We start from the raw sequence: 25,702 nt of genomic DNA on the forward strand, positions 1-25,702 counted from the left end.
TGTGACACGCAGATCCTCTCTCTTTGTAGCTTCACAAATCCACCAATTCAACAATGGGCATTTCATTTCCCTCCTTCCCTTTTTATTTCCCACTCCACCACATTCTTTCAGTCTGCTATTGAGTTTTCCCTCCTCTCTGTAGCAACTGCAGCAGCAGCAGCAGCCAAACCCTGCAAATGACTTAACACACACAGAGAGAGGCTCTAAATCGTAGCAGTCTCCACACTGTACCAGTGCAGCAGAGCCTGGCTCAGCAGCACAGGTCCAACAAGCCAGTCATGCAGCCAGAGGTTCTCATGTTCAGTCACACAGGCAGAGCAACGCTTCCACAGCTCCTTCATTCCCACTGTTGTCAGACTACAACACCATTCACAATGTGAATGATATGCTGCACTGTTTTTCCATATCACAACTGCTCTCTCTCTCTCTCTCTCTCTCAATATCTCCTATACTAAATCACAAATATAATATACATCCTCACGCAAAGGTCCTGTGCAGCTGCACTTTACTCAAGTACATTTCTGTAGTGACAGATGTATATTATGTACATATTCTCTGTCATTCTTCATTTTATTTGATTGCCTTTTTCTTCTATCGTCTGCCTCATTCATTCAGCACTATTTGCTGCTGTAACAAGTTTGTTTCCCCAGTGAGGGATCAATACAGATTTATCCTATCTTATATTGGAGAGGCGATCAATTGATCAGGCAGTGCGTGAATCAGTTTAGTCAGTGTGTCAAGAGTCAGTCAGTCAGTGTGAGCCTGGTTTGTGTGTCAGGATTAGTAATGACAGAGAAGCAGCACTCTTACACAGAATAGAAAGAGAGAGGAAACAGAGGAGAGGAAATCCGGGAAGCTGGGGTGTTGTGCTGTGTAGAAACATGAACCTCTGACCTCAGAGCTTTTACTCACTCTTAAACTCTTATTCACACTCACACACAGCAGTTACCTGTCTCAGTGTCTTGAGCATCTCGGTGGCCTCGTCCTGCTTGCCCTGTTTGGCCATCAGCATCATCTCCTGGATCATGCCAATACGGCGCTGGTAAGGCGGTGGAGTCCCACCACGGCTTAGCCGGTCCCCGGACTTGAGCATGAGGGATGCCAAGATGTCCCCCCGCTCCTTGGTGGGTGTCCGCTTCCAGCTGTGCTGAGGGCTGGCTCCTCCAGGCTCCTGGCCTTTGGTCTGCTTAGCACCCATGGTGCTGTGCTAATCAGCTGTGAACAGTGACAACAACAAGACTGGTCCCTCATACAGACGCAGGTTTGATTAGAGTCTGAGATATTCTGTGCATTAAAATGTCTGATCACATCTTCCTGAAGTCTGCAGATTGGAGGTTAGATGTGAAGCATTGTGAGCAAATTCCAAACTGCTTGTAAACAAATGTCATTGCGCTCAGTTACAATAAAGAGTGGATGTTCCAACAGTACAAAACAATGGTGTAAAAACATGAGCCAGCAGCTGCAGTGGTTTTCTGCCTCTGGGGAACTTGTTTATCCCGGATGGTGCAGCTCAAGTCGGGAAGAGGTCGGAGGATGCTGCCTGCAGCATGGCCGCAAAGCACGGACACAGCAGTCAGGATGCAGGACAGCCACAGTGCGGAGCGGGGCCCGTCACAGCCTCCTCCTATCCCGAACACAACTTCACCCAAATATTTACCCTCGACAGCACGTGATGTTCCCGCTGTGCTCTGCTGGGATCCCTCAAAACAGATCCCTCTGTCCGGGAGCACAGCAGCAGGGAGCGGATCGAGGGAAGTGGTGCATGAAGCAGGGCATGGCAATGTTTACGTCTCCTGTAGATCTCCTCTGAGTGTCTGCTGCTCTGCTCTGCCCCGTCCTCCCTCTGCCGCTGGAACAAGTCATGTGTTTACCTGCAACAAACACGCGTCCGTCCTTCCTCCAAGGTTGATCCCGTGTCCGCTGTGGAGGAGGCGGCGGCCACGGCGGTGTCTCGGTTGACGGGAACGTGCGGAGGCTGCACATCCGCGGTATGACAGACAGGAGGTGGGAGAGACAGGCTGAGGTGTCCCCTCTGCTGCTGGGACTAAATTATGTATCACACCCTCTGTTCAGCTGAATGAGGGCGCGCGCAGCGAGTGCACGTGAGCACAAAAATTCTCCCTCCTCCTCTCGGACTGGGAAGGGCGGAGAGAGCGCGAGCAGCGCCAAGTTTACAATTTGTCTTTGATCTCCGTGAAGACGATACACCAATATCCTTTAAAAAAACATTAGTTTAATTTTTCGCTGCTTACTTAGAGTTATACATGTGTTATCAGGATCACTCATTATTTCTTAAATCCTCAATAGTGTTCCAGCATAATCGGCATTGAGCTTTTTGCAATATATCAGTTTTTATTGAAGTCCTTCAATTTAAAATAATTGGCTCATGTTGGATGCAGTTGGTTGGAAGTCGACCAGGAAACCAATTAACATGTTAAAGCAGTCGCTGTTTTCCTATCGATCTCTGTCTCTTGTATGGAGAACAAGGCCCATTTCAGTCTTATCTACTAGTTGAGAAGTAATTAATATGATTACATTTCTGTGCAGTAACCTGCAGGTGAAAAATGCAAAGTTACATTATATCATGAATATGTGGATGTGATCATTTATGTAAGAGGTAAAATACAAACTATGCAAGTTTGTATTTAATATGTGATCAGTAGGTGCGCACACAAAAGTGCTCTTTAGTGGTGCAGTGATCAGAGAAAGCACTACACTGACATCTGGTGGTGGCTGTTTGTAACACATGCATCAATACAGAAAATATAATGTATCATTTGACAATCACAATATACACATCTAAGCACTACATGGAAATGAACTATTAACTGCATATAGGATTTAAATGTTTTATGAAACGATCCATCCTGTTTTAGCATAGTCAAGGTATTTTTCTTGTGTTGTATCATCTCTCTATTTGACACTGGATTTTCTTGTTTTTGTCGATGTGCTCTCTTGCACACATCTATTGCACTTCTGTCCATCCTGGGAGGGATCCCTCACATGTGACCCTCCCTGAAGTTACTGCATTCTCCTTCCCATTTTAAAGTTTTTTTTTTTTTTTTTTTAGCTTTTCCTTGCTCTAGTCGAGGGTTGAGGACAAAGGATGTTGCACAATTGTGATATATAAATACAGGCTGCACACATTTGATTGATTGATGTTCAAGTCCGACAGATGTTAGCTGTCAGTAAATGCTGAGAAGACAAAATTACACAACAAATATCAACCAGTATTTTTCAAAAGGTATATTTATTTGTGTAGCCTTTAATTACATCTCTATTTACAGTTGTATTTCAACCATTTAAGTTGCTTCAAATCACTTATCAAACCAACAATGTTAGTTTGTGTACTGACTCTTCTGGTGAGGATTTTTAGGCTCATAACTTCTCTCGTCACAGAGCTTGCAAAGTCAAACAGTCAGCCTCAATGAAAGACATTCAGGTTTTTACAAAGGAGCAGACAGCAGAGAGGAAGATATACATGTCACACACTCAGTTCTCCAGTTAACCACAACACTGGCAGCCCACTGCTGGCCTTAACTATTTAATGTTGTGGTGTTTTTGCTATTCAATGACAACGAAAACCTGACTTCCACTCTTTTCCAAGAAATCTCTGGATTGTATTAGGAGCACTGTAAAAAAAAATAGGACTTAAATGTCAAAGATGAACCAGATGTCTATAAAAAAAATCTAAATTAAGGACAAATATAAAATGAATCAATGGTTTACTCACTTCTTTATCTGTGACACACTATTTTTATAAAACACAATGATTGATACCCAACATGGAGCTTAAGAAAACTCAAGTGCCTGAAGAAAAACAAACATGGGTGCCTCACATCAGCTAATGTTCACTGTCATTGAACTAAAATTGAATAAATAAATTAACCCTCAAGCCAACTTGACCATTATACCATCTAAAGCTGTCCTATGATGAGAATGCTCACTAGTAGATAACATGGGAATTTTTCCATCTCTGCAATCGGTCCATTAAGACGTGTGCACAGCATCAAGCCTGTTGGTGGCAGCATAGAGATGCTACTTTACAGCAGGTCCTGGAAGGCTTCAAAACAACACCACAAATCACATACAAACCTCTGTACACAGATTCAAGGCTTGTTCTGCCAAAGGTGTCATACATTGAAAATTCTAGTTATATAATTTGACTTAAGATCATTTTTAATGAATTCACATTGACATTTAAGAGTCTTTTTCAATTCAGTGTCAAACAGATCCTAACTTAATCCACTGTGCTTCAGTGTTGTCAGACATAAATACCTCTGCACTTTAACTATTCCTGTATTAAGTTGTCCCTTTCGTAAGTGTCCAACATAGGTCTAATGTGTGATAGTATAGTTTTATGATGAGAAAACATGACAGGAAAACAGGGTCCAGGACAAAAGTCATGTAATGTTTTCATAAATCCCAACATCAATGGAAGGATATGTTTTTAACATGTAGCTTCAGGGATGGTTGTTTCCAACAGTGGTGGTAGCTGCAGGTCAGGGGATTATTATGAGCCAACTGAACACCTGTTTAAAGTAAACGCTCCTGCACATCAGCTAGATACACAAAGGGTAGGTTGAGGTCTGCCCGCCCACCGAGAACTAGATGGCTGTGGAAAGAACGACATAGCTAAAGCGGAATGTTATGCAAAGTCTGAGGACAGCTAGAAACTAAATGTTTTTTTTTGATGGCTGACCGGCCCCCCAACATGGCAGGATTTCACACGGCTCTGCTGATAGCCAGTCTGACTGTGAGAGAGAGCAGGGCAAAGAGCTCTGCAAACAGTTCTACTATACATTAATGGCATAAAACACAAAGTTAGAGACCTTTGATGTTATGATATGAAGTGTAAAATAAACAACTTCGGGTCATTATGAAAGTGGGGCGGGGCAAATGAGACTATGAGCTAATTTGAGACTATACAGTCTAGTTAATTAAAGTCAAAATCTGCTTTCTGGTTGATTTGAGGTATCCAGCCTCAACTCTTCCTCCCTGTCTCCCACTTGTCATCCACTACACTGTGCATGTCTTCAAACACATCACAGAGTGAAGGCGCATCCATTTTCTACTCTATATGATTTAATAAATGTTATACTGCTGTTGGGTGCACTCAGACAGAAAAAGGGCAAGGTGGGCCTGCATTTGGATGACCTAGAAAATGCAATAGTTACCCTTTGCATAACCTGACTCACTCTAGTCTGACGCTGAAGGCTGAGGCAATGTTACAGAGGAAGGACAATTTTAGAAAACCCAGGCATGTCCAAGACTAATGGCGCATCTGGTTGTCACAGGTGGGAGGCGACTACTCGCAGTTAGAATGTGTAGCCAGCTGGGGGCGCTTTGTCGTCTTTGTTGCTCTCCAGGGAGAAAGGAGGAATGCGAACATCAAAGTGGGAGCCATCAGTCCTTTCAATACGAAACGTCCCCCTAAACACAAATACAGAACCAGAGGAGTGAACATTGTGCACATAGGAGGGGACCAGTGATTCCAGTAAAACAAAATGTTAATCACTGAGAAGATGTAGAAAGTGTAGCATATATGGAATGTGTGAAACAGTAAAGTGATTTATTAATGAGCAAACTCACCACATATGACCACTGGGGGCTTGTAGAGATACGTGGCTGCTGTACTGAAAGGCCGGCTGCTCTTTAGACAACACCGGCTCCTGCAACAACACAGAGACAACATGAGATCAAGCTCCTCTGAGGTTAAATTTGTCTTTTAAGTTCAAGACACTGAACAGCTGGTTAAGTGATGTTTTTCACCAGGTAACAACACTCTGCTCTCCAGACTTTGTGTTCATGTATGTGTGTGTGTGTTTGCTGACCCTGCCCACGACTCCTCGTCCTCGGACCGTCTCCAGAGTTCCTGACAGGCTGAAGATCCTCCAGTGCCTCTCTCTCAGCTGAACCACCTCACTGCCCATGTTCTCCAGACGGATACAGTATCGCCACTGTCAGAAGAAAACACACAGAAGCATTTTAATACTCTGAGTCAGGGTTAATAGTCTTCATGAAGTATATTGTGATCACTTCTAAATGTGAGTGTCCTATGGGGTCATTACACATAATATTTCCAAGACAACTTTGCTACTCACCCAGTAAACATGAGAGTTCTGGGCCTCCTGAGAAGAAGAAAATATTTCCATTAGTATTTAAAAAGGGATCACAGACAAAAGTACATCAAAACATTAAACCGCTGATTGGCAGACCCAAATAACAACAATGCAGGGTTTGACAGTGACAGTGTGGCACTTGGATTTGTGACTAAAAATAGGTGTGCAAAATGTAAAATGTATTAAGATATATTTAAGATAATGGTTATTTTTTCAAAAAAAAGCTGATAGTACAACAATTGTGATAATGCTGATCGTAACTGATATTGTCTGTTGAAAAAACATTTGATTTCATGAGGGGCACTGGCTGAGCTCGGAGCGAGCCAGACAACCTGCTTACAAGAGCTGCTGGAGCAGTCGCAGCCTTTGACTATTTTGGCATTTAAAACTAACTTTATTAAACAGGTGTTTATACAGCTTATTCTCTAGATCATCATCCTGCTGCATTAGCGAGTAAAAATAAGTGTGTGTGTGAATGTGCGATATTATTTGGGCACAATGGGAACTGTGGTTGGAAATATATGGGTTCACTAAGCCTTAATGCTAACATTCACTGTAGAAAACCTTCAGCTGCAGCTTCTCATTTATATCTGGTTAAAGTAACAAGTCAGCGGTTGATCATAAGTTGTCGCTAATTAAACTGCTGCTGTTGATTGTGTCTCAGCATGCTGTTGTTAAACACCTGCCAAAGATAGTTTGTGAGAGAAGAGCCTTCACTCCGTTCCACCACTTAAAAACCACAAGTTTCTTTAGTTCCATTAAATCCAACAGAGTGAGACATCACATCACAAAAAAACATCATCAATAATAAACAGTTTGAAACAAAAATAATTAAAAAATATTTTTTGCTTTCAAATGTCTCATTGTATTCCTTCATTAAAAGAAAGTTCTAAGCTTGTTATGATTGATAACATTTGCGATGTAAGAGCACATGCAATCCTTCAACAAGTCCCGTCATCAGGTCCTGTAATGCAATATAGATAATTTTTGAGGGCTGACATGGCCCAGGATGTGCTTAAAGAAGATAAAATAGCATCAAAATATATTTCAGGTATTATTCATGTACCCTCATGCCCATGTAGAAGGGGATGACAGTGACTCGGATGTTCTCAGTGGTCTCCCTGTGGACGTCTGAGAGCTCCAGCCAGGGATGGTTTTTCTCCTGCCACGCCTTCAGGGTGTCTCTGGATGTGAATGGAGGAGCTACAGAAGGAGAAGAAAATATTTACAAAAAACATTGTTTTCAATCTCTTCTACATTGTCAGTGTACTTAATGGAGCCTATTGTATGTTTACAATACATGTCTATCATGAGGTATATAGTTGGGTCCAAAAGTATTTGGACATTGACACCGACTCCCCTTGGTGAAGATTTAACCCCTTGACAATATCCAGCCTGGTCAAGAAACCTCTCGAGGACGTTGGAGGGTCATTGTCAAAATCTTCCTAGATTCAGCCAAATTTTGCAATCTGATGGGACAGTGTTCCACAGTGCAGCTCGATAATGCCCCAAAATTATATCATGAAAGCAGCCTAGGAGGTTCTCAAGGCAAAGAAATTCAATGCTCTTTAATGACCAGGTCACATTAGTTTTTTATGTATGTATATGGTCACTGAAGGCATACGAATGGGCACTGAAAAAGGTGTGAAGACTGAAGTAGAGACTGTGGTAGAGTGTTTACATTTTGTTGGGTTGTACATGAGGAAGCGCTCAAACAGCTCATGCTGGATGGGGACCTGCTCTGTGGAGTTGTAGGGAAGGATGTCTTCATGGCTCACATAGTCCAGACCTGAGGAAAGAAACAGACACACTGTCACATGGGGATGAGATAGAAAACAATAATAACATCCTCAAAACGCAGTGTTTTATAGTGTATGGGAGGTAAACTACTGACGAGACAAACTCAACTCTGCTGTAAGAGGTGAAACTTAAATGTAACTGAGAATGTAAATGGGTGCCGAGCTGGAAAGTTTCATTTATCATGTAAACCCGATTGAAATTAAACAGAAAATGATTGGATAAAGAACATAATGGGTCCACCAATGTGTAACAAGACAGTGAGGTCTGTGCATCCTGACTGGTCTTTACATGGTTACATACCTGGGATGGCGTACAGGGCTCTGCTGTCGTCATGGTTGGCCAGAAACGTTACTGCCTCTGTCTGAGACCTCTGAGACTGTCAAAACAAAACACACAACAGTCACACAACTGTTGACACACACTAATGAATTAAACAACCCACAGTTGTGGCTTTAGCTTCTTTTACACAGAGATCCTCATTGTGCTACAATTGCTTGATTACTATGAACCAAGAAGTCGACAGAGTTACAGCCGAGCACATGGGATTTCAGAAGAGACTGAAAAAGGGCTTTTGTCAACCTATAACCATTGCACTGAATGCACTAGCTTATTGTAAGAGGACCCATCTCACATTGGGCAGACGTTACCAAGTCTCACTGGCCCGGAAAGACATCTACAAGAATTGTGTCCTTCATTCCCTCTGCAATAACCAGCCTGAACAATATAAAATAGATACTGCACTTTAACCTGTTTTTGTCAGTTGCTGTTTTTAACAGTCCCTTCTAATGTGCCTATTCTGGAATTTGGTTTAGATGTGTAAACTAGAAACAGTGTTCACTTATTTTGTCGCAAGAGTCGTGACAAGTACATTTTTACACTAAAAAACAAATGTTAAGTGATGTAAGATTGTTGTCAGATACTTTTCCATTCTGACATATACAAAATAATCTGGAATTGAACCAATATGCAGTGAATACAACAAATAATATATATGAATTACTGAAACTATCTGAATCTGCTTGTCTGTCTGGACTCACCCACAATTTCTAGGGGCAGTTTAGATTTTTGGGCTGGGAAATATAAACCAAATATCTCTGTATTTTTTGGTTGAATGCCAAAACACGATAGTCATATCCACAACTGAGATATCACAAGAAATGTTGTCATAACAGCTGGTGATCAAAATGGAACAGCTACAAAATATATCACCATGTAAATTAAAAATATATAAAATAAATTGCCTCATTAAACAAAATAAATAAAGATAGTATTACTAGAATATATAGTTTTTGTATAAGTAGGTTAGGAACAGCTAAGTGAAAAGGTATGAGGCTCATTAACTACTTAAGAAAAGTTTTAATCCCACTGCAAAAAATAAAAAATATGCTAAAAGATCTGTTATAGGTACTTTGGCCTCGGATTACTCCAGAACTACACAGTAAAAGTACTCAATACAATTTGGACAAGTAGCTACAAAAATACATGGCATATAAACTACTTATGGAAGAACGGTTAGTATTAGAGTATTTAATATCAGACTTTCAATAACTTCAAGTTACAGTTGTGGGACTAAATTTCTCTAAATTGATAAACTGTTCAAGTTTAGCAAATGTTTTGATTAGATACTGGTAACATTTTTACACGGTGTATGAATATGATCCAATCTTATTTCCATATCATGCATTTTGTCTCTAATCTTTTTTTGAAAACCAGAAGTAGTCACTTGCTTACCCTCACGCTGAATCTGATATATAATTCATCAAAACTGTATTGTTTGTGTTTAGAAGGAATTTCATCACCTCTCTTCAGGTAAGTCTCTGATACTGGAACATGTGTCTTGAGAGAGTGGGAAATAGGACAACATGTACCATAAAAGTCTGAATATGGGCGCACTCCAAATTTATGGGCAGCATTTCATAGGCTTGTAACAGGCTTTGTTTGAAGGCAGAAGGATCGTAGCAGGGATTGTAGCAGCAGCACATCGTTGAATACACTCCTTGTACTGGAGTTTGTGGTGCAGTTGCGGGACGTGAACAAGCAGAGGAAGAGTGGGGGCGGGGTTGCCAGGAGTGTATAAGAGAGGAGACTACTGTCTTCTCCTCAAGAGAAATACAAACACGAGCACAGCTTTGTATTGACACTGTGTTGCTTAATTCTATACCCACCTTAAAAATAAATGGTAAATATACCTCCCAGCCCTAATAGATGTAACAAATATGTAAGTCCTAAAGGAAAACTATACAGGAACTTACTATGTGAGGGCAGTCCCTGGTGTCAATCAAGACTTGGTAATAGGTGTGAGTCTTCCCCTTAACCTCTTTGGAACCGTGGCCTCCTGGTGGATCAGGTTTGCTGAAGGAACAAAGTGAAACAGGGACAATTTGATCTAAGTTGAAAGGGAAAACAAGTCTGACCCAGAAACAGAGTCATTAAAGACCCATTGGTGCAGTTTGCAGCAAGAGATGGAGCTTTACCTGTCAGACACGGGAGGGGTGATGTCTCTGTCGTAGAGTCGGGCATGCCAGGGAAACAAGACGATGCCTCTGTAGCCAAACACGCTGTGGAGAAACAGCTGAGGAGAGCAAAACAACAAGGAGGGAAGGGATAAGTCCATGTTAGATTATACATGTGGGAGGTTTAATAAAGCATAAATTAGATGGGATTACAGTCACTTGACAAGATCATGCAAATGTGCACAAAGTTACTGATTCATCAAAACAGACCAGACTTTCAAATCATATGACAGTACAGTAATATTTAAAAACAAGTCTAAAATGTATACAAATTATTTACTTCTTTAGAGTGTGCGTCAGTGCGTGTGTGTCTTACTTGTCCCGTTTCATATTTGCCATGTTGCTTCACAGCCTCAAACACTCCGACTGTTTCCAAAACCTTCCCCTCAGGCCTGTTCCTGCCAAAAACAGGCACCACCATTACACACTGGACACTGTGTGTGAGTGTGAGTGAATGTATAATTGTACACGCATGCACACATGACTATAGATCATGACCATATGATCACAAACTACCGTACAGGCCTGTTTATTGTACATGTGGACTAAGGTCAAAACAACATCATATATGGATAAACAACTTGTAAGTCCCAGAGGAGTCTCACAAAGGAAATCTAAGAGATTTGAAGAGAAAAGGCTTCAGGATTTTACCTCCTACAGAGAAGACTGGTAATCGTCCTTATAGGGGGGGAATCCTTCTGCTGCCTCTCTTTAACCTCTCTCCTCAGTCGTAATCTCAATCACAACTTTGACAAGATTGAATAAAACATCTACACTTGTCAGATGTCAACAAACAGGACTACCAGTCAATCTAATCTCTGTGTCCTCGCCTTCAGCCTCGCAACAACACACAGAGACTTAGAGTGCATATTACCAGTGACAACAACAGCTGGTCACCTCAAATAAATAACATGCATACTTCTGTGCTTCCTGCCAAGCTAATCTTCACAACAGAGATGAAGAGAGGGGATTAATGAGGTGGATATATGGACAGAGGGATTTAATATTTCACTGTAGGTTATCTTCAGGTTATTTTCATATCGTGGCTTTATTGGAGAATAATAATCACTAGGTAACCTGATTTTATCATAAGAAAAATGGTTAAAACCGGAATCCTGACATTTAAAGTCAGATTTATGCTTTTTGTTTAGCCACGTGTTTGCGTAGACAAGAAATGCTAATTTTTTACATATTTGATATTCATGCTTGTGTACTGCAAGTGCTACTGGAATATTCCACAAGAGAACACAACACAAAACTCAGACAATAAAGAACTTCTGGATTTGCATCCTGTGAAGACATGGAGAAATTGGATGTCATGTGCTCCTCCTGCTCATGTGCGTATTACATCCTGTAGACGTGCACAATGGACGCACCAAACGGATGTGATACACGAGGCAGCAATGATGGTTAAACACAAGTAAATCTGCGGGCTAAGGGCAAGGAGCCACAAAGAGACCTGGGGCCTCATTTATTATGCACAAAACAGGTTCTGAAAGATGCGTAGGCCACTTCTCATGCAAACGTTGGGATTTATTAAAACAAACAAGAAACAGGCGATACAACCTCATATTCTGACAGTGTGAAGGGAATATTTTTTTGCCACCACCTTTGAATTTGATCTTGTTTTAATTCAGGCACTGTTCTATCTATCGTACTCACTGTATTAACAGCAGCAGCGTATCAGAGTATTTTATTTATTAGTGACCTCACTGCTGTGGCCACCAATCAATCTGTCTTTCTTTTCCTCCACCTCACAAACAAACACCTTGATGTTGGTGTCAGAAAGTTGCGCTTCTTCTTTTCATTGCTTGATGTCATGATTCACCATAGAAACCCATTGGTCAGCAGGATAACATAATATTCATGAGGTGCATTGCATTGACCATTTATGATTGAATGTGGGCGTGTAGAGGGCGGAGTATGAGGCAGATGCACGTATGAACGTTTCCAGGTGAAGTGTGATTCATAAAAGGTAAAATTGCCTTCATGTGGTGTGTGCATGGTTTTTTGCGCAATTTTCGGCTTTTGTGTGCATATACACTTTTAGTATGAATACTACGCACTGTTTTATAAATGAGGTCCCTGAACAATTACATCTCGTCAAAATCTGTTGTGCTCTCAGGCTGCACTGCAGTGAAAACTGAGATTTTACCAGCTGATCGATGAATATTTGAACCTCCTGCTTTAGCAAAAAATAAGGGAAAATTTAGACTACATTAAATGATCTGAGCATTGGTAGCAAATTATTTCTTAATGACAATGGACTATTTGTAATACTTAACAGACCCTACTTGACACTGTGTAGATATAAAAATATGCAAGTATTGAGGTTTTCATTATAATACCCAGCACCTGGCCTCCAGTTTTAACATGGGCTCTACTGTTCTCTTTTAACCTCTGCAACAATCTGAGAAATGTCAATACACTGTGTAGACACAGAATCAGATCTAAATATAGAAAACCCACTGCAAACCCAGGGACTTGCTTCAGCCAACAGCTGTATGTACACACTCAGGACACACACATGACCCTGAACACAGGTCATTGTGTCACTGAGCTCTCATCAAGTAGTTTTATAAAGCTACTAAACTAAAGTTAGACATACACATTAATGCTGAATCATTACTGCTGCTTTCCATCCACTGCGTGGGCACTCACCCACCTGTGCACCCACTCTGAGACTACACTCTCTTTCTGTTATGCTCTAAACTAATGTCTTTAGCACTTTTTCCTGGGTGATCAGATAAAGCAGCTACAAAAATAATACCCAATACTTTTTCTTTTTTTAGGGCAACACTTTTATTCAACCACAAGCTGCTGCTGCGAACGCCGAGAAGAACAGTTGAGCATGTCACTGACGTGCAATGCTACCTAACAACAAAAAAAGTGCTGGAAAATCGTAACCATTTTGAGAGCAACTGTCTGAGCTGAATTACTAAATTATCATCAGTCGTGTGGAGAGTCAAAATGAGACTGTCTTATATGTTACTAATGATAGCACTAAGTCTGTAAGCTCTGAGCACATGTCCAGGCTGACAGGGTGGATAGATTTGCTTCGTCATGGTTTGTGAAGGGGGTTTTCATTGAAGCAGCAGTTTGAAACAGTCATGGAAACGTAAATTTAGTCGAACCCTAGGAACAGTTAGCAATAGAAGTTAAACCATTACATTTTAAACGTATAATTCTTGTGTGTAATGGAATTATTTTCTGAGATGCCTTAAATGCCTGGGGTGCTGCTCTGTGAGCACCGAGTGTTATAACAGCACCATGGACATGTGCATAATAATGAAATGAGATAGATATATAGATATATATATATATATATATATATATATATATATATATATATATATATATATATATATATATATATATATGGTTGCAAAATTCCGGGAATATTCAAAGTTGGAAACTTTCCATGGGAATATACGGGAATATACGGGAATTAACGAGAATAAACGGGAATTAACTGGAAATTTTGTGGGTAATTTATACTAACTGTATTTACCTTGTCATATACAGACATAAATATAAACATTTAGTTTTGTCATAAGCTGATTTGAGCCCTGAGGAAACTTTGGGCACTTGACTATATGCTTCTGCATCTTTGTGGCATTCTTAACATAGGTCTTTGCACAGTACTTGCAAATGTACACAGCCTTTCCTTCTACATTGGCTGGGGTGAAATGTCTCCACACATGAGATAGTGCACGTGGCATTGTTCTGTAGAATAAGATGAGAAAAAAGCTTGTAAAAAACACTAATGCAATGCCAGAGATATAAATAGTTAGCTAAACAATTGGAATCCAGTAATATCATCAAAACTTACCTGACTAGTCCTTGGGCTAATGCAGTAGTGTGGCCTCAATAGCCCTGCTGTAGTGTGCAGGATGCTGGGAATTATCTGTGCATGTGATGGAAGAATGCACTGCACATGGAAGAATGCACTGCGCATGTGATGGAGAAATGCACAGTGCAGGGTTGAAATTCAACGTGCAGCGTGTGCTGCATTCCATACATCTTTAAAATAGAGTTTTGCATTATTTTTTTATTGCTCAGCATTTAATTTGCGGTAAAAAATGTTTTTCTAAATTCCCAAAATTCCCGAGCTTAACTTCCCATGGAAATTTTCCGGAAATTTTCCGCCCCTTTGCAACTATATATATATATATATATATATATATATATATATATATATATATATATATATATATATATGGCACTTTTCTTAACAATGTTACAAAGTGATTACAATGACAAAAAATCAATGAGATAACAATAGAAAAAATAAAAAGGATTTGTCAGTGTAAATGAGAACCAATTTCATAAAAAGAAGGTTTTGATAGGGGATTTACAAAAAGCGAGAGAATAAGTCTAGGTCCAATAGGGAGCGAATTCCATAATAGTAAAGGCTGATAGTAAAGGCTTTCTCACCATTTGAGACCTGTAGGTAACCAGCACTGCCCCATCCATGGATCTGAGCAGTCGCCAGAGCACATACCGTGTTAATAAATGTGAAATATATTTAGGTGCATAGCCATTTAACGTATTTTGGAACTTCTATTTTTTCAACATTCTGCAATTATGTTTCAATAACTTACATGTCATATGACCTAGTGACACTAAACCAAGACTGAATTTTCATTCTCTTTTTATTGGATTTTAGGGATTTTTCCATTTTATATTAACATTGAAAGGAACAATTCCAAACCAGATATTATTCTGTAAATCATCCCAAAATAAAATATAAGTGATTAAGAAGACACCACTGCATCCTGAGTGAAGGTCGGTAATTTTGCTTAACACAATTTTATTTAATGAAAGGTCAATTCCATTAATCTGAGCCTTTTCTTCTATATACAATCTAATTCAAAAGATCTTCTGTCGATCATAACAAGCTAACTCGATATATTGCTTAACAGGCTATAGGAGTACTGCTATGTTAGTCATTAGCCTACACTATAGCCACAGCTTATAACAGCAATTCTTAGTAACATGGGAGATGATAAACATTTTACTTATTACTTGATTATCTTTAATAGATTTTAAACACGGCTTCTATTACCTTTTTTTTTTTTCTTTTTTTTATCAATTTCCCCCCTAAAATACGTTTCCTTCGCATGTTCTGCATTCAATTTGCACTTTAACCCTCATTTGTAAACCAAAATAGCATAGCATGACTGCAGAAGATGTCTCAGTGGCATGTGAGGCCTTGTGTCAAGTTCCAAAAGGCTGGTATTGCAAAGTGAGATGTAAACAATCAGAGCTCTAACAATAAACAATAAATCCTCCAATGTGGATCATGGACGTTAAACCAATAAGATGCCTACAGTTATCAATATACTCACTGTCATGCACGAATTTAAACCAATATGCTAGATAATTAGCAGATTGTTGCTTCCCATTAAACGCATAATGACACTACTGATCTTATTCTTACACATAACAGCAGAATGGCCCAGGGTAAGGGTCACCGTTATTTAACATGCTGGCTGGAGGCAGGTGTTGCACAATGCATTGTGCTAGCTTAGCGGAGCAGCAGAGGACGACTGTCCCGTTCTGGTTTTCTGCTGCTACACATCAGCTCATGTCCAAACACCGGGCTCATAATGTGGACACCAACACCAGCCACGTGTCCCCTCAACATAAAACTACAGCCAGGGTCTTTTGGGGGGGCCATCTTGAAAACCTCGTACTTAGCTAAAGTCTTTAGCATGTTAGCATCGGCAGGAGAGGACACTAGCTGCGTATCTCACCGTGACGACATGAACCTCACCAGCGGAGCTCCGCCGGTCAGTCCGCAGCTCCGGCACTGTGGCCGATGTCTGAACGCCTCGAAGCCGCTGCTGCTGTCCGCCACGCTCAGTATTCTGTGGGTGTGTTTCCTGTTGTATTTACTGACAGTGCTCCACAAGCCACGGCGGAGCGCAGAGGCCGCCATCTTTCCTGCCCTGACACCATAGCACGCTCACACACACTAATGGACATCTCTCGTGCTGCTTTCACGGGACTGCGGAGACTTCGTAATTCCTAAACTTTTATTTTTTTATACTTTAAAAACAGCATTGCTTATTTGTTCCCAATAGTTTTTTTTAAAACTGTTTCCTATTGTTTTCCTTCAATTTAATTTTTTTAATCTTTTAACGCAGCTTGCAACTGTGCTTTGAAAGGTGCTATATATAAAGTTTATTGTTATTATCATTATTAGTAGAATTATTATTACTTGTAATACTACTTACTATTAATGCATATTATTATATCTTGCAATGACAAAATACATCGTCCAAAAATCTGATGTTTAAATTGAAATGTAGTTTTTCAAGCAAAACACTTTATTGCGTTTCAACTCCAGTCTTTACGACCGCATGAAGAGACACTGAACGCACCAAAAGAGCTCACATGTAACGAGCAATGTTTAAAATAAATATGAAACAAAACGTATCGTCCTATAATTTAATAAACGTGAAACATGTAAAAAGATTAAAAGTTTAAAAAATACAATGAGTGTTTTAAGAATAACATGTCATACGGTTGGTCATGTGAGCGAAAACGTCATCGAGTCACATGGCAAACAACATGGCCGCTTACTTGTTGTAATATTTCTACCTCTAGCTGTTGTTAGCGCTTGAACTCTCCGTTTCATTGTGTACTGATGTAAAACAGGTACAGTCCGTTTTCTTATTGTTATTATTTGTACCCAGGCAGGTTTTCTTTGACTGTGAACGAACCTGGTGATAGATAGAGTCCGACTTCCCTGTCACAGTCCCCTGGATTAAAACCATGGCCTCATCATTTGTGGTCGGGGATCAGTTCAGGAACAAGGTGACAGAGTTATTAGAAAACACAGACTCATCTCTGCCACATCCACTGAGAGAAGAGCTGCAGGAGATCCTCGACAAACCAGCAGCAGCGGCCCTGTCCTTCAGCACAGCAAGGAAACTCAAGAGATTCCTTCAGGACCAAGGTAATGAGATGTGTTTGCACGTTTATATACAGTGACCACTGACATAGTTCACTGACTGAATTACATATAATATAGTAACATGATAGATGATTAAATTACTGTGCAAACTACAGACAATGTGCTCCCTCTGGGTATAGGGGATTTTGTTGTTATAAGAATTATATTAATATTTGTATTCAATAACTGTCTCAAAATATTTACTTTTATAAGGCCTGTAACATTTGACCTTATTGGAGGTTGATGAAATGATTAGAGCAAATCTGAAGAAAACCATTAAATGCGCTTTGAACCATGCCGACTACAATGTATTAATTTTAAATGCATTAACCTTTATTAACTAATGGAGGTATAAAAAAATCTAAATAATTTCAACAGGGGGTGTCTTATGTCTTATTTCAGTATTTGACTTCAAACATTTCTCATGACCGTTTCTCCTCAGGGCATCCATTCTACCTGCATGAGTTGTTGGAAGACAGTTCACTGAACCTGCCTGAGTTTGTGAAGCCTCCCAGAGTAAGTGAAGCCATGCACATGCTGGACATGTTGTAGTCCATGTCTGTTATAGCTGTTAACCTGATAAGGGTTAGTTGTAATAAAATAATTATTGTACACAGCTCTTAAATCGCCATGCCGTAACACTAGTTGTCTGACTTTCCATTTGTGGTGGACACTTGAAATACACGGGTTGCGGTAAAAATAAGAACACAACATCTTGAGGTGGTTTTTAGTGACTGTGAAGTACAAGTTCCAACATGAGTGTCGTGTAGACCTGTGAGAGGGAAAGGGAGAGAACCCTGTCTGAAACTGAATCTCTATCATCAGGACCACAGCTGGAATCATGTCACATTAAAGTCTGATGTTTCTCTCTAACTGCAGAACCCTGAGCTGGTCGCACGTCTGGAGAGGATCAAAACCAAATTGGCCAATGAGGAATACAGTAGGATCACACGTAATGTCAACAGTCAGGTAAAACTACTCAAAGATTACAAGTACGTTTCTGGGTTAATGTCTCAGGGACAATATGTGTCAGAGATATTATAGTAGAAACACCGTATATTATGAAATGTAGAGGTCTTATTACTTATTTGACTGTAGTGTCAAATCATATATTGTCCAATCATTTTAATTATGATGTGATCGTTACTGCAGCTTAAAAAGGGATGTTTACAAAAACAAAGAAACTATAAGCTCATTTATTTTTCATTTCAGCATTTCTACAACCACTTTTACTTTAAATGACACAATCACATTTTTTGAGCCAATAACACAGTGATGATTATTCTAAAGATCGCATCAGAATTAAGACACATAGACTATGGTCAGATTCATTCATGATGACATGGGGTATTTAATATGTACAGTGCTGATCTTTGTAGCAGACTAGCTCTCCTATCAGACACAATGAAGATTTGCACTTCGTAATTAATATTTTAAATATTTTTCCTTTTCTCCAGGAAATCAACAGAAATGGAACATTAGCAGATTTTGGACGGGAAGGTTCGTCACATGTTCATTATCTTACAGCAGCTGAATTAATATTGTGTCTAAAGTTAAGAAATTCACGTAAACAGAACCTGAATTGTGTCGCATCTTTTTTCTCTGTCTCTTTCTGCAGTGCGATCAGCCAAAGCAGTGGTGGTAACCGTATTCAACTTCCTGGTCACAGTGGTTGCTGCCTTTGCCTGTTCATACATGGGCAGTCAGTACCTGTTCACTGAAACAACAGCGGTACATAAACTTTTTCTTTCACTTTAATTGTTCCACCCATACACTATATATAAAAATAGAAAACATGTCACCACTTCCTCCCTCTATCTAGAAATTAACTAATACTTAAAGCATACGAATACTGCCATCTTGGGTTTTTGGTGCATACACATGCTCGACCAATCGCAAGTCAGTCTCAGCTGTTAATCATGACGTGTTTTTCAGCATCAAATAACTAACTAAAACCAAACTTGCGGGAAAAATTTGCACTTGAACAAACATCAGTCTGAGAAGAACTACCATAAATGACAGAAAGTATCTTTGAGAAAAATGGATTTGACGTGTTCTTTGACTTTGTAGTTTGGCCATGTCCCATCCACTAACATGGAGGAGGCAGGCTTTATGACCAATACTGCACTGCTGGCAATCAATGGCGATCAAGATGATTTGGCCTCACTTTTGAGAGCAGTCATGTCGTCCATCTTTGTATAGTCTATGGGTACACCCATCTTAATTCATAGCAATCCAATACAACAGCCATGTAATGAAATTGTACACGTAGAATCATTGTCATACTTGGTTTTTGTGGACATTTCATCTCAGATGTGTTTAATCAATTCATAGCATTAAACTGACAGGGGATGATTTAATTAATTATCATTAATGGTTAATGTCAATTGAAACACTTTTGGGATGAGAAACACAATATAACATAAGTTAACAAGTTCAACACAACCACAATGAAGAACTTATTAAGTGATGACACCACAGGCTGTAAAACCAGGTATGTTGAATGAGTTCAAGTCAACACATACTAGCATCGACTCTCTCCTGTGATAAAAATGGATGTCAACTGTGTTGTTGTGCTTGTGTTTCCTAAATTTGGCTTTTGTTTTTGTTTCTGACGCGTGTTTTTCAGAGAGTGATATCAGCTGTCATCGCAGCATCAGTAGTCGGTCTGGCTGAGCTTTACGTCCTGGTCCGGACCATGGAGGGAGATCTAGGAGAGCCATAGCAGCCGTGCACAACAAATGAGGGAAACACAAATCTTTGTAAGCGAACCCAGCCAGGTCAGAATATCTGGATTTGAGGGGAGTTTAGTGAAAACATTCTGTACATTTTGCTTTAAATTTGGTGGTATGAGTTTAAAGTTACTGAGAATTTACAAATGAATGACACTAGTACCACTAAAGGGAGGCTGGAAAATTACAAGAAAGCAAAATGATTTAAAATAACTGAATATCTGTGACTGAGATACATCTGCTTAATCTGACATTCCAATGATTCACGCTTTTTAAATTAAATCTAAACACGAGTCAAATTTTCTATTTATTTAAAGGTATTTTATATTTCATATTTTTCCTGAAACTACATACTTTAGTTTTTCTTCCTCCTCGTTCTCCTTGGCACTTCCCTATACAAATTGAATGTTGCTAATTTTTCTGTGATTTCTTCTATTCTGTTCTCAGATGTAATTATATTTTTGTGTTCAATAAAATCATCAGTGGTGACTGAATATAATCCATTCAATTGTACATTGTAGTTCATCTTCCTTGCTTTCACTTCTTGCAAAGTTAAACAGGATATATGGGAATACTTTTGTAAGAACACTGACACAGGGACTTGATAACACTGATGTTAGAATTGGATCTTATTTAACATTTTCTCACAGTGAGTTACTGTGGTTTGGACTATGATCTAAAATACACATTACACTTTTACACTGGTACAGTAGATGCAGATATACCTTTCCTGCCACGTTCGACAGCAAAACAAACAACTAATATTTAGCACCTTTAAAGGTAAAGGCCTGTGTTATTCCAACGTTTCTTATTGTCAACATTTTGCATGAGAACAACACCCTTAGTCCATCTATCAGTACTTAGTCTGTGCCACTCAAAACCAAATATATTGGTTGCTACTGAAGACATAATGCTTTAAAAATAAAACATGGATATGTAGCTTTAGTTCTTAAAACAGCTGTGGAATTTCCCAAAGGGAAGTAGGTTTTGGTTGCCATTACTAACAAAACAGTGTGACTGATGTATTTTAACAGTTATTATTCATGCCATCCTTAGTGCCTCTAAGGTAATCATGGGCTGTCGGGTCACCACATTGGTGTACACTTGACAACTGTGGGATGGATTGTCATCAAATCAAAGTGGACCTTGGTTGAAGTCATTTTTTATTGTTTTTGATTTATTATGCTAGTTGTTCTGTTAAGACTCATCCTGAACAGTTCCTGAATTATTTTATAATCCATCTCCAACTGACAGATGTGGTATTAATTATCTGCTGATAAGTGCTTACTATATCTGGTTTGAAATGAATTATAGAGCCAAGCAATACATGAAAAACAAACAGTAGCCATGATAAAAGACTAAACATCCCCAGAATAATAACACTTTATTTCTTATTTCTAGACAATTCCAGGATGACATAAGATAATCGCTTTTCTATGATCCTCTCTCCAGATATGACTTCATATTTTTTGTAAACTATCCCATCCTCCTCTTGTCAAGTACCGTCATATCAGTGGTAGGATTAAAAGATGTAACTACATCTGGAATACAAAATAAAAGTATCTTTCTAAGATCTGAGATTTGACACCGGATTAAAGGTTTATTGAAAGATTATTTGGTATTAAAGATGATTATGATATGCAGAGATCTCTGTCCAGTGCTGGATGAACAGTGGGCACCACTGTCTGTCATATTTGCTTCTGTATTATACCTCTCATGTAATATTTCAAAACTTAAATCCAGGCAGAATTACAGAGCCTGTAAGCTGATAGACCCTGAGCTCTGGCTTTAATTTAGTTTTTTTTCTTCCCTCTGTCCATCTAACCCCCCTGATACTTACAGTACAGAGAGATATGAAAAATATATTTTGCCTCAGAAAATAATTATTCCTGTCATGGTATATTACCACAAGGAATCATTTTAATCAGGATGTTTTGAAAGATAATACTCGCGGGGTCGTAGCATTAAACATGCCATGGTTCAGCTTAGAGCAGGAAAACAGGAGCTGGCATCTGTGATAAGAATCCTTGCCACGAACAAAAGTGTTTGCACGGAGGAGGCAAGTTGGTGGTTGATATTATGGCTTCTATTAGACATTGATTTACTGAGAAATTATCAATGTTAGACTCCAGACATACAGATAGCAATGAGGACTCAGCTACATACACATGGCTCTTATACTTCTCTTATATTTGGGGGCAAAAAAGTAGTTTTTAATTAAAGAAATCATCACTAACAGAAGAGAAGAAAGAACTGTGTGGAACTACATTATCAATAAAAAAACAAACATTTAATCTCTTAGCTGTAGCAATTCAGGGTGCCTGAAAAAGTCAGCACACAAGCAAAAAAATGGTTCGCTCTAACTGATGGTTAAATGGCTGAAATCGAAGGTTTAAATAAACGATGTAAACTCATGTATTAACAATGGACATGTAGTGAATAAAGGATAAATGGTTAAAATTGTCAAGTAAACGCACAAAACAGTGTACACAGTAAACTAAATGTAAGCTGATGTATTAACATTACAAGGTTTGCTGGAAAACAATGGACGAATTGTTGAAAACACAGAGTTCGACTGATTGAAAAACACATTTGAACTTAACAGTAGCCATTGACAGAGCTGTAGGGCCAAATCTAACAAAAAGGCTGGAAACCAATGAACAAATGAAAACGTTTCTTAGAATAACAATTCTTTTTATTGTTTTTTCAAATGAATGGAACCTGACCTTCATTTTCTGGTCTCTCATTGAGTGTTGAACCTCTTGCTTTTGGTCATGAAACAGTGATGGGTTCAATATTTTTCTTTCTTTTTAGTGCCATATTGTACATTTGTATGACTTTACTGTACGTTATTCTCGCCTGAGCCTTATTTTCTATCATATTCTTTGTAAAATGATTGTTTTACCAACAGAAATGGGAAAATATGGATCTTTGTTAAGAATATACAAACCAAAAATGTGTGGTTTTTGGAAATGTTAGAAATTACACTCATGGCTGGGGTGAAATAAAATGTATTTATTCCCTAAAATATGCAGCACAAAAAACATTTAAAGAAAATGATGACAAGGATGAAGCAACAACAACACAACAACTGTACATATATAGGTTTGTTTGATGCACAAGCAGCTCTTTTAAAACAAAGGACAGATTGAGACACAGAAAATGTAATAAAGGCAAATACAAGGGATCATGACAGAAAAGAGAGCTGTGATTGAACAATGTGAAGAAGAGGCAGTTTTATTCTAACATTTTAATGCTTTAACGCTAATGCTCCAGAGTATTCAGAATTCAAGAAAGTTAGTGACAATAGCAGCGTTGTAGATCAGGTCTGAGATGTAGCCCATGGACGTCTGTGGTCCCATTTGTGGGTGGTGGTGGTGGTGATGGTGGTGAGGTCCTTGGCCCTGAGTTACCTCCCAGTACACTGGCTGAGGGTGAGAGGGGACTACCTGGTCCACAGAGGCATGGCTTCCACCTCCAGTGCTGCCTCCATACATAGCCTGGTGAGCCCCAGCTGGAACCAAGCTCTGGGGCTTGAAGCTCCTGAAAGCCTGATATGAGCGGGACGTGGCGGAGTGGTGAGGCTGCCTGCTGATGGGCTGGGAAAATGAACTAGGAATAAATCCAGGGAGTGCTGGTCCCAAGTGCTGCTGTCGGTGCTGCTCCTCCTCCCAGGGACGAGGCTCTGAAGCTTTGGAGGAGGCCGGAGTGGGCTGCTGTTGGAGGGTTGAGGAGGACGGTGGTGACGATATAGGGTTGCTGTAGATTTGGAACCAGTCGGAGTACATGTGCGGAACATCCTCAGAGTGGTGGCTCTGCTCTTGCCTGAATATGTCTTGCAGGGTGGCTGGGGTGGAGAAGGTGGTGGTCATGGGTGCAGGGGAGGACTCCACAGCACCTCTCCCTCCCTGGACAGGCTTGGTGACAGACTTTGGGAGTCTGCCAGTCTTGATACTTCTGGCTCTCCTGTTTTGGAACCACACCTGTGGAAAATGGCTTTTAATGTGGGGGTGTCATGTGAAGTTTACTTTTGGTTTCACCCTCATTCATGTAGCAACACCCCCTTCAAAAGCAATGCATGGCTTAGGTCAATATTCAAACCCAAAGTAATGTCAACTAGTGACAGTGGAAACAAACAGAAATGTCTGATAACAGTGAGAGTGCAGTGAACCAGAAATATTAAAGCTGTGGGTCAGAAAAATAAAACTGAATTGCAAGAGCTAAACACTGTGTTGGTCAAAGATTACATCCAGCAATTAATATGGGCCTTGAAGTAGTTGTTTATTCAATAATTAATAGCCTATACAAATATTGATCACAGCCACTTTAAAAATATAAAATATGAATGTGAATAAAAACAATATGACATGTTTCTTCTACTGTAGAAGTTGATGAGCAACATTCATTATTTTCATCAAAGACCTGTCATGTTGGCAGGTGAGAATTTGAATGTTTATAGTTTTAAATGGATGTAGGTTGCCTACCTGTATCTTGCTCTCGGGCAGGTGTGTGTGTGCAGCCAGCCTCTCCCTCAGGGTGATGTCGGGGTACGGGGTGACATTGAAGGCCTGCTCCAGCTCCGACAGCTGCGCTCGGCTGAAGATGGTCCTCTTCCTCTTCCTCTGCGCCTCCAGGCAGCCCGCGGCGCGCTCCGGCTCCGGAGAGGACCCGGCATCTTCTAGCGATTCCACACATGAGAGGGAAACTTTCAGGTACAATCAAATTCAATACTGCATAATGTCAAATAAAAGACATTAGGAGGAGGGTATCGTTTGGCTAGGAAATGTTTTTAAGGCGTTTGCAGGCGATTAAAATGAACAAACTTGTTGATAAAATTGAAATTATGTAAAATTATTTAATTGGTGCTGTTTTACAAATTGAAAAAGGGCAACTTAAATTCATTTAATGTTAATGTTATATTTTCAGGTAGTATAATAATTCCATTGGCTATTTAAATTATATATTTTTAGGCTTCATTTCTGCTTTTATTTATTTTTTGTTGATTAACGTCATATTTATCAAAGTTGCTTCAAAATATGTCACAATAATAATATTAATTATTATCATAACGAAATAAAGTTATTAATTTTGATTTAATATATTTTTAATAGATGAAATTATTATTAATATCAATATATCTTTGAAAAGAGTCTCATTATCAGTGATTAATTGAATTTTTATGATTATTAATAATAACAATGTCATAATAATAATAATAATAATAAAATAATGATCATAATGATAATAATAATAATGATAATCATCATCATCATCATCATCATCATCATCATCATCATCATAACTTACCTTTACAGTGATCCTGTTCTCCAAATAACGCTTTAAAATCCATCATGTCTTTCTGCTGGTTCTGCTTGAGTAAAGAGAAGTCTGGATCCATGAACAGTGCCATTACCACAAACAGACACACAAACACACACAGACACGCGCTCATACATCAACTGCTCCAACAAGAGGAGGAGTTTCCACTTCTTATACCCAGATCAGATGGAGACCTCCCACACCCACCGCCCTGCAAATCCAGGTGTTTTTCACCTCTGTCTGCATTCTACG

At 39.4% G+C, this 25,702-nt stretch overlaps 4 protein-coding genes across 5 annotated transcripts in view; 1 reads left to right on the forward strand and 3 right to left on the reverse strand.

Moving 5' to 3' along the window:
* Positions 1 to 2,096, reverse strand: part of lrrc75a (leucine rich repeat containing 75A) — a 60,759-nt gene extending 58,663 nt beyond the window's left edge. Inside the window, exon 1 of the mRNA XM_034603774.1 lies at positions 950 to 2,096. Within this exon, the coding sequence (XP_034459665.1) occupies positions 950 to 1,198 (249 nt within the window). The 5' untranslated portion in view covers positions 1,199 to 2,096. The remainder of the gene's footprint in view (positions 1 to 949) is intronic.
* Positions 2,097 to 3,230: 1,134 nt separating this feature from the next.
* Positions 3,231 to 16,420, reverse strand: poldip2 (polymerase (DNA-directed), delta interacting protein 2). 2 transcript variants are annotated; one of them, XM_034603785.1, is made up of 11 exons: positions 16,195 to 16,420; positions 10,752 to 10,827; positions 10,397 to 10,494; positions 10,175 to 10,274; positions 8,223 to 8,298; positions 7,804 to 7,911; positions 7,189 to 7,325; positions 6,105 to 6,131; positions 5,835 to 5,960; positions 5,593 to 5,672; positions 3,231 to 5,433 (listed from the first exon to the last, which is right to left on the reverse strand). In XM_034603785.1, the coding sequence occupies exons 1-11, from the start codon at positions 16,377 to 16,379 to the stop codon at positions 5,319 to 5,321; spliced, it is 1,128 nt and encodes a 375-aa protein (XP_034459676.1). In that variant the 5' UTR covers positions 16,380 to 16,420; the 3' UTR covers positions 3,231 to 5,318. The 2 variants fall into 2 exon arrangements, with proteins under 2 accessions (XP_034459676.1, XP_034459675.1); XM_034603784.1 differs by having other exon boundaries at positions 10,752 to 10,833.
* A 586-nt stretch (positions 16,421 to 17,006) lies between these two features.
* tmem199 (transmembrane protein 199) lies at positions 17,007 to 20,551 on the forward strand. The gene is made up of 7 exons (XM_034603806.1): positions 17,007 to 17,402; positions 17,842 to 17,915; positions 18,279 to 18,368; positions 18,857 to 18,899; positions 19,018 to 19,130; positions 20,029 to 20,167; positions 20,205 to 20,551. Exons 1-6 carry the CDS (start codon positions 17,219 to 17,221, stop codon positions 20,122 to 20,124), a joined length of 600 nt encoding a protein of 199 aa, XP_034459697.1. The 5' UTR covers positions 17,007 to 17,218; the 3' UTR covers positions 20,125 to 20,167; positions 20,205 to 20,551.
* A 2,103-nt stretch (positions 20,552 to 22,654) lies between these two features.
* On the reverse strand, positions 22,655 to 25,679 carry sebox (SEBOX homeobox). Its single transcript, XM_034603790.1, has 3 exons — positions 25,439 to 25,679; positions 24,616 to 24,809; positions 22,655 to 24,114 (listed from the first exon to the last, which is right to left on the reverse strand). The coding sequence occupies exons 1-3, from the start codon at positions 25,581 to 25,583 to the stop codon at positions 23,413 to 23,415; spliced, it is 1,041 nt and encodes a 346-aa protein (XP_034459681.1). The 5' UTR covers positions 25,584 to 25,679; the 3' UTR covers positions 22,655 to 23,412.
* Positions 25,680 to 25,702: the final 23 nt, after the last annotated feature.

Source organism: Hippoglossus hippoglossus, chromosome 13 (assembly GCF_009819705.1).
Source record: "Hippoglossus hippoglossus isolate fHipHip1 chromosome 13, fHipHip1.pri, whole genome shotgun sequence".
NCBI classification, from domain to species: domain Eukaryota; kingdom Metazoa; phylum Chordata; class Actinopteri; order Pleuronectiformes; family Pleuronectidae; genus Hippoglossus; species Hippoglossus hippoglossus.

Bases quoted from the DNA above. Each gene is read 5' to 3' on its own strand.
- sebox (XM_034603790.1), bottom strand. From the start codon at position 25,583: ATGAGCGCGTGTCTGTGTGTGTTTGTGTGTCTGTTTGTGGTAATGGCA. The intron at 24,810-25,438 runs GTAAGTTATGAT...TGGAATCGCTAG, and splicing joins AGAACAGGATCACTGTAAAG to AAGATGCCGGGTCCTCTCCG. The intron at 24,115-24,615 runs GTAGGCAACCTA...CATTTTCCACAG, and splicing joins TGCCCGAGAGCAAGATACAG to GTGTGGTTCCAAAACAGGAG.
- tmem199 (XM_034603806.1), top strand. From the start codon at position 17,219: ATGGCCTCATCATTTGTGGTCGGGGATCAGTTCAGGAACAAGGTGACA. The intron at 17,403-17,841 runs GTAATGAGATGT...GTTTCTCCTCAG, and splicing joins GAGATTCCTTCAGGACCAAG to GGCATCCATTCTACCTGCAT. The intron at 18,900-19,017 runs GTTCGTCACATG...CTCTTTCTGCAG, and splicing joins AGCAGATTTTGGACGGGAAG to TGCGATCAGCCAAAGCAGTG.
- poldip2 (XM_034603784.1), bottom strand. From the start codon at position 16,379: ATGGCGGCCTCTGCGCTCCGCCGTGGCTTGTGGAGCACTGTCAGTAAA. The intron at 10,834-16,194 runs GTGAGATACGCA...TGTTTTTGGCAG, and splicing joins GTGAGGTTCATGTCGTCACG to GAACAGGCCTGAGGGGAAGG. The intron at 10,495-10,751 runs GTAAGACACACA...TGCTCTCCTCAG, and splicing joins GCAAATATGAAACGGGACAA to CTGTTTCTCCACAGCGTGTT.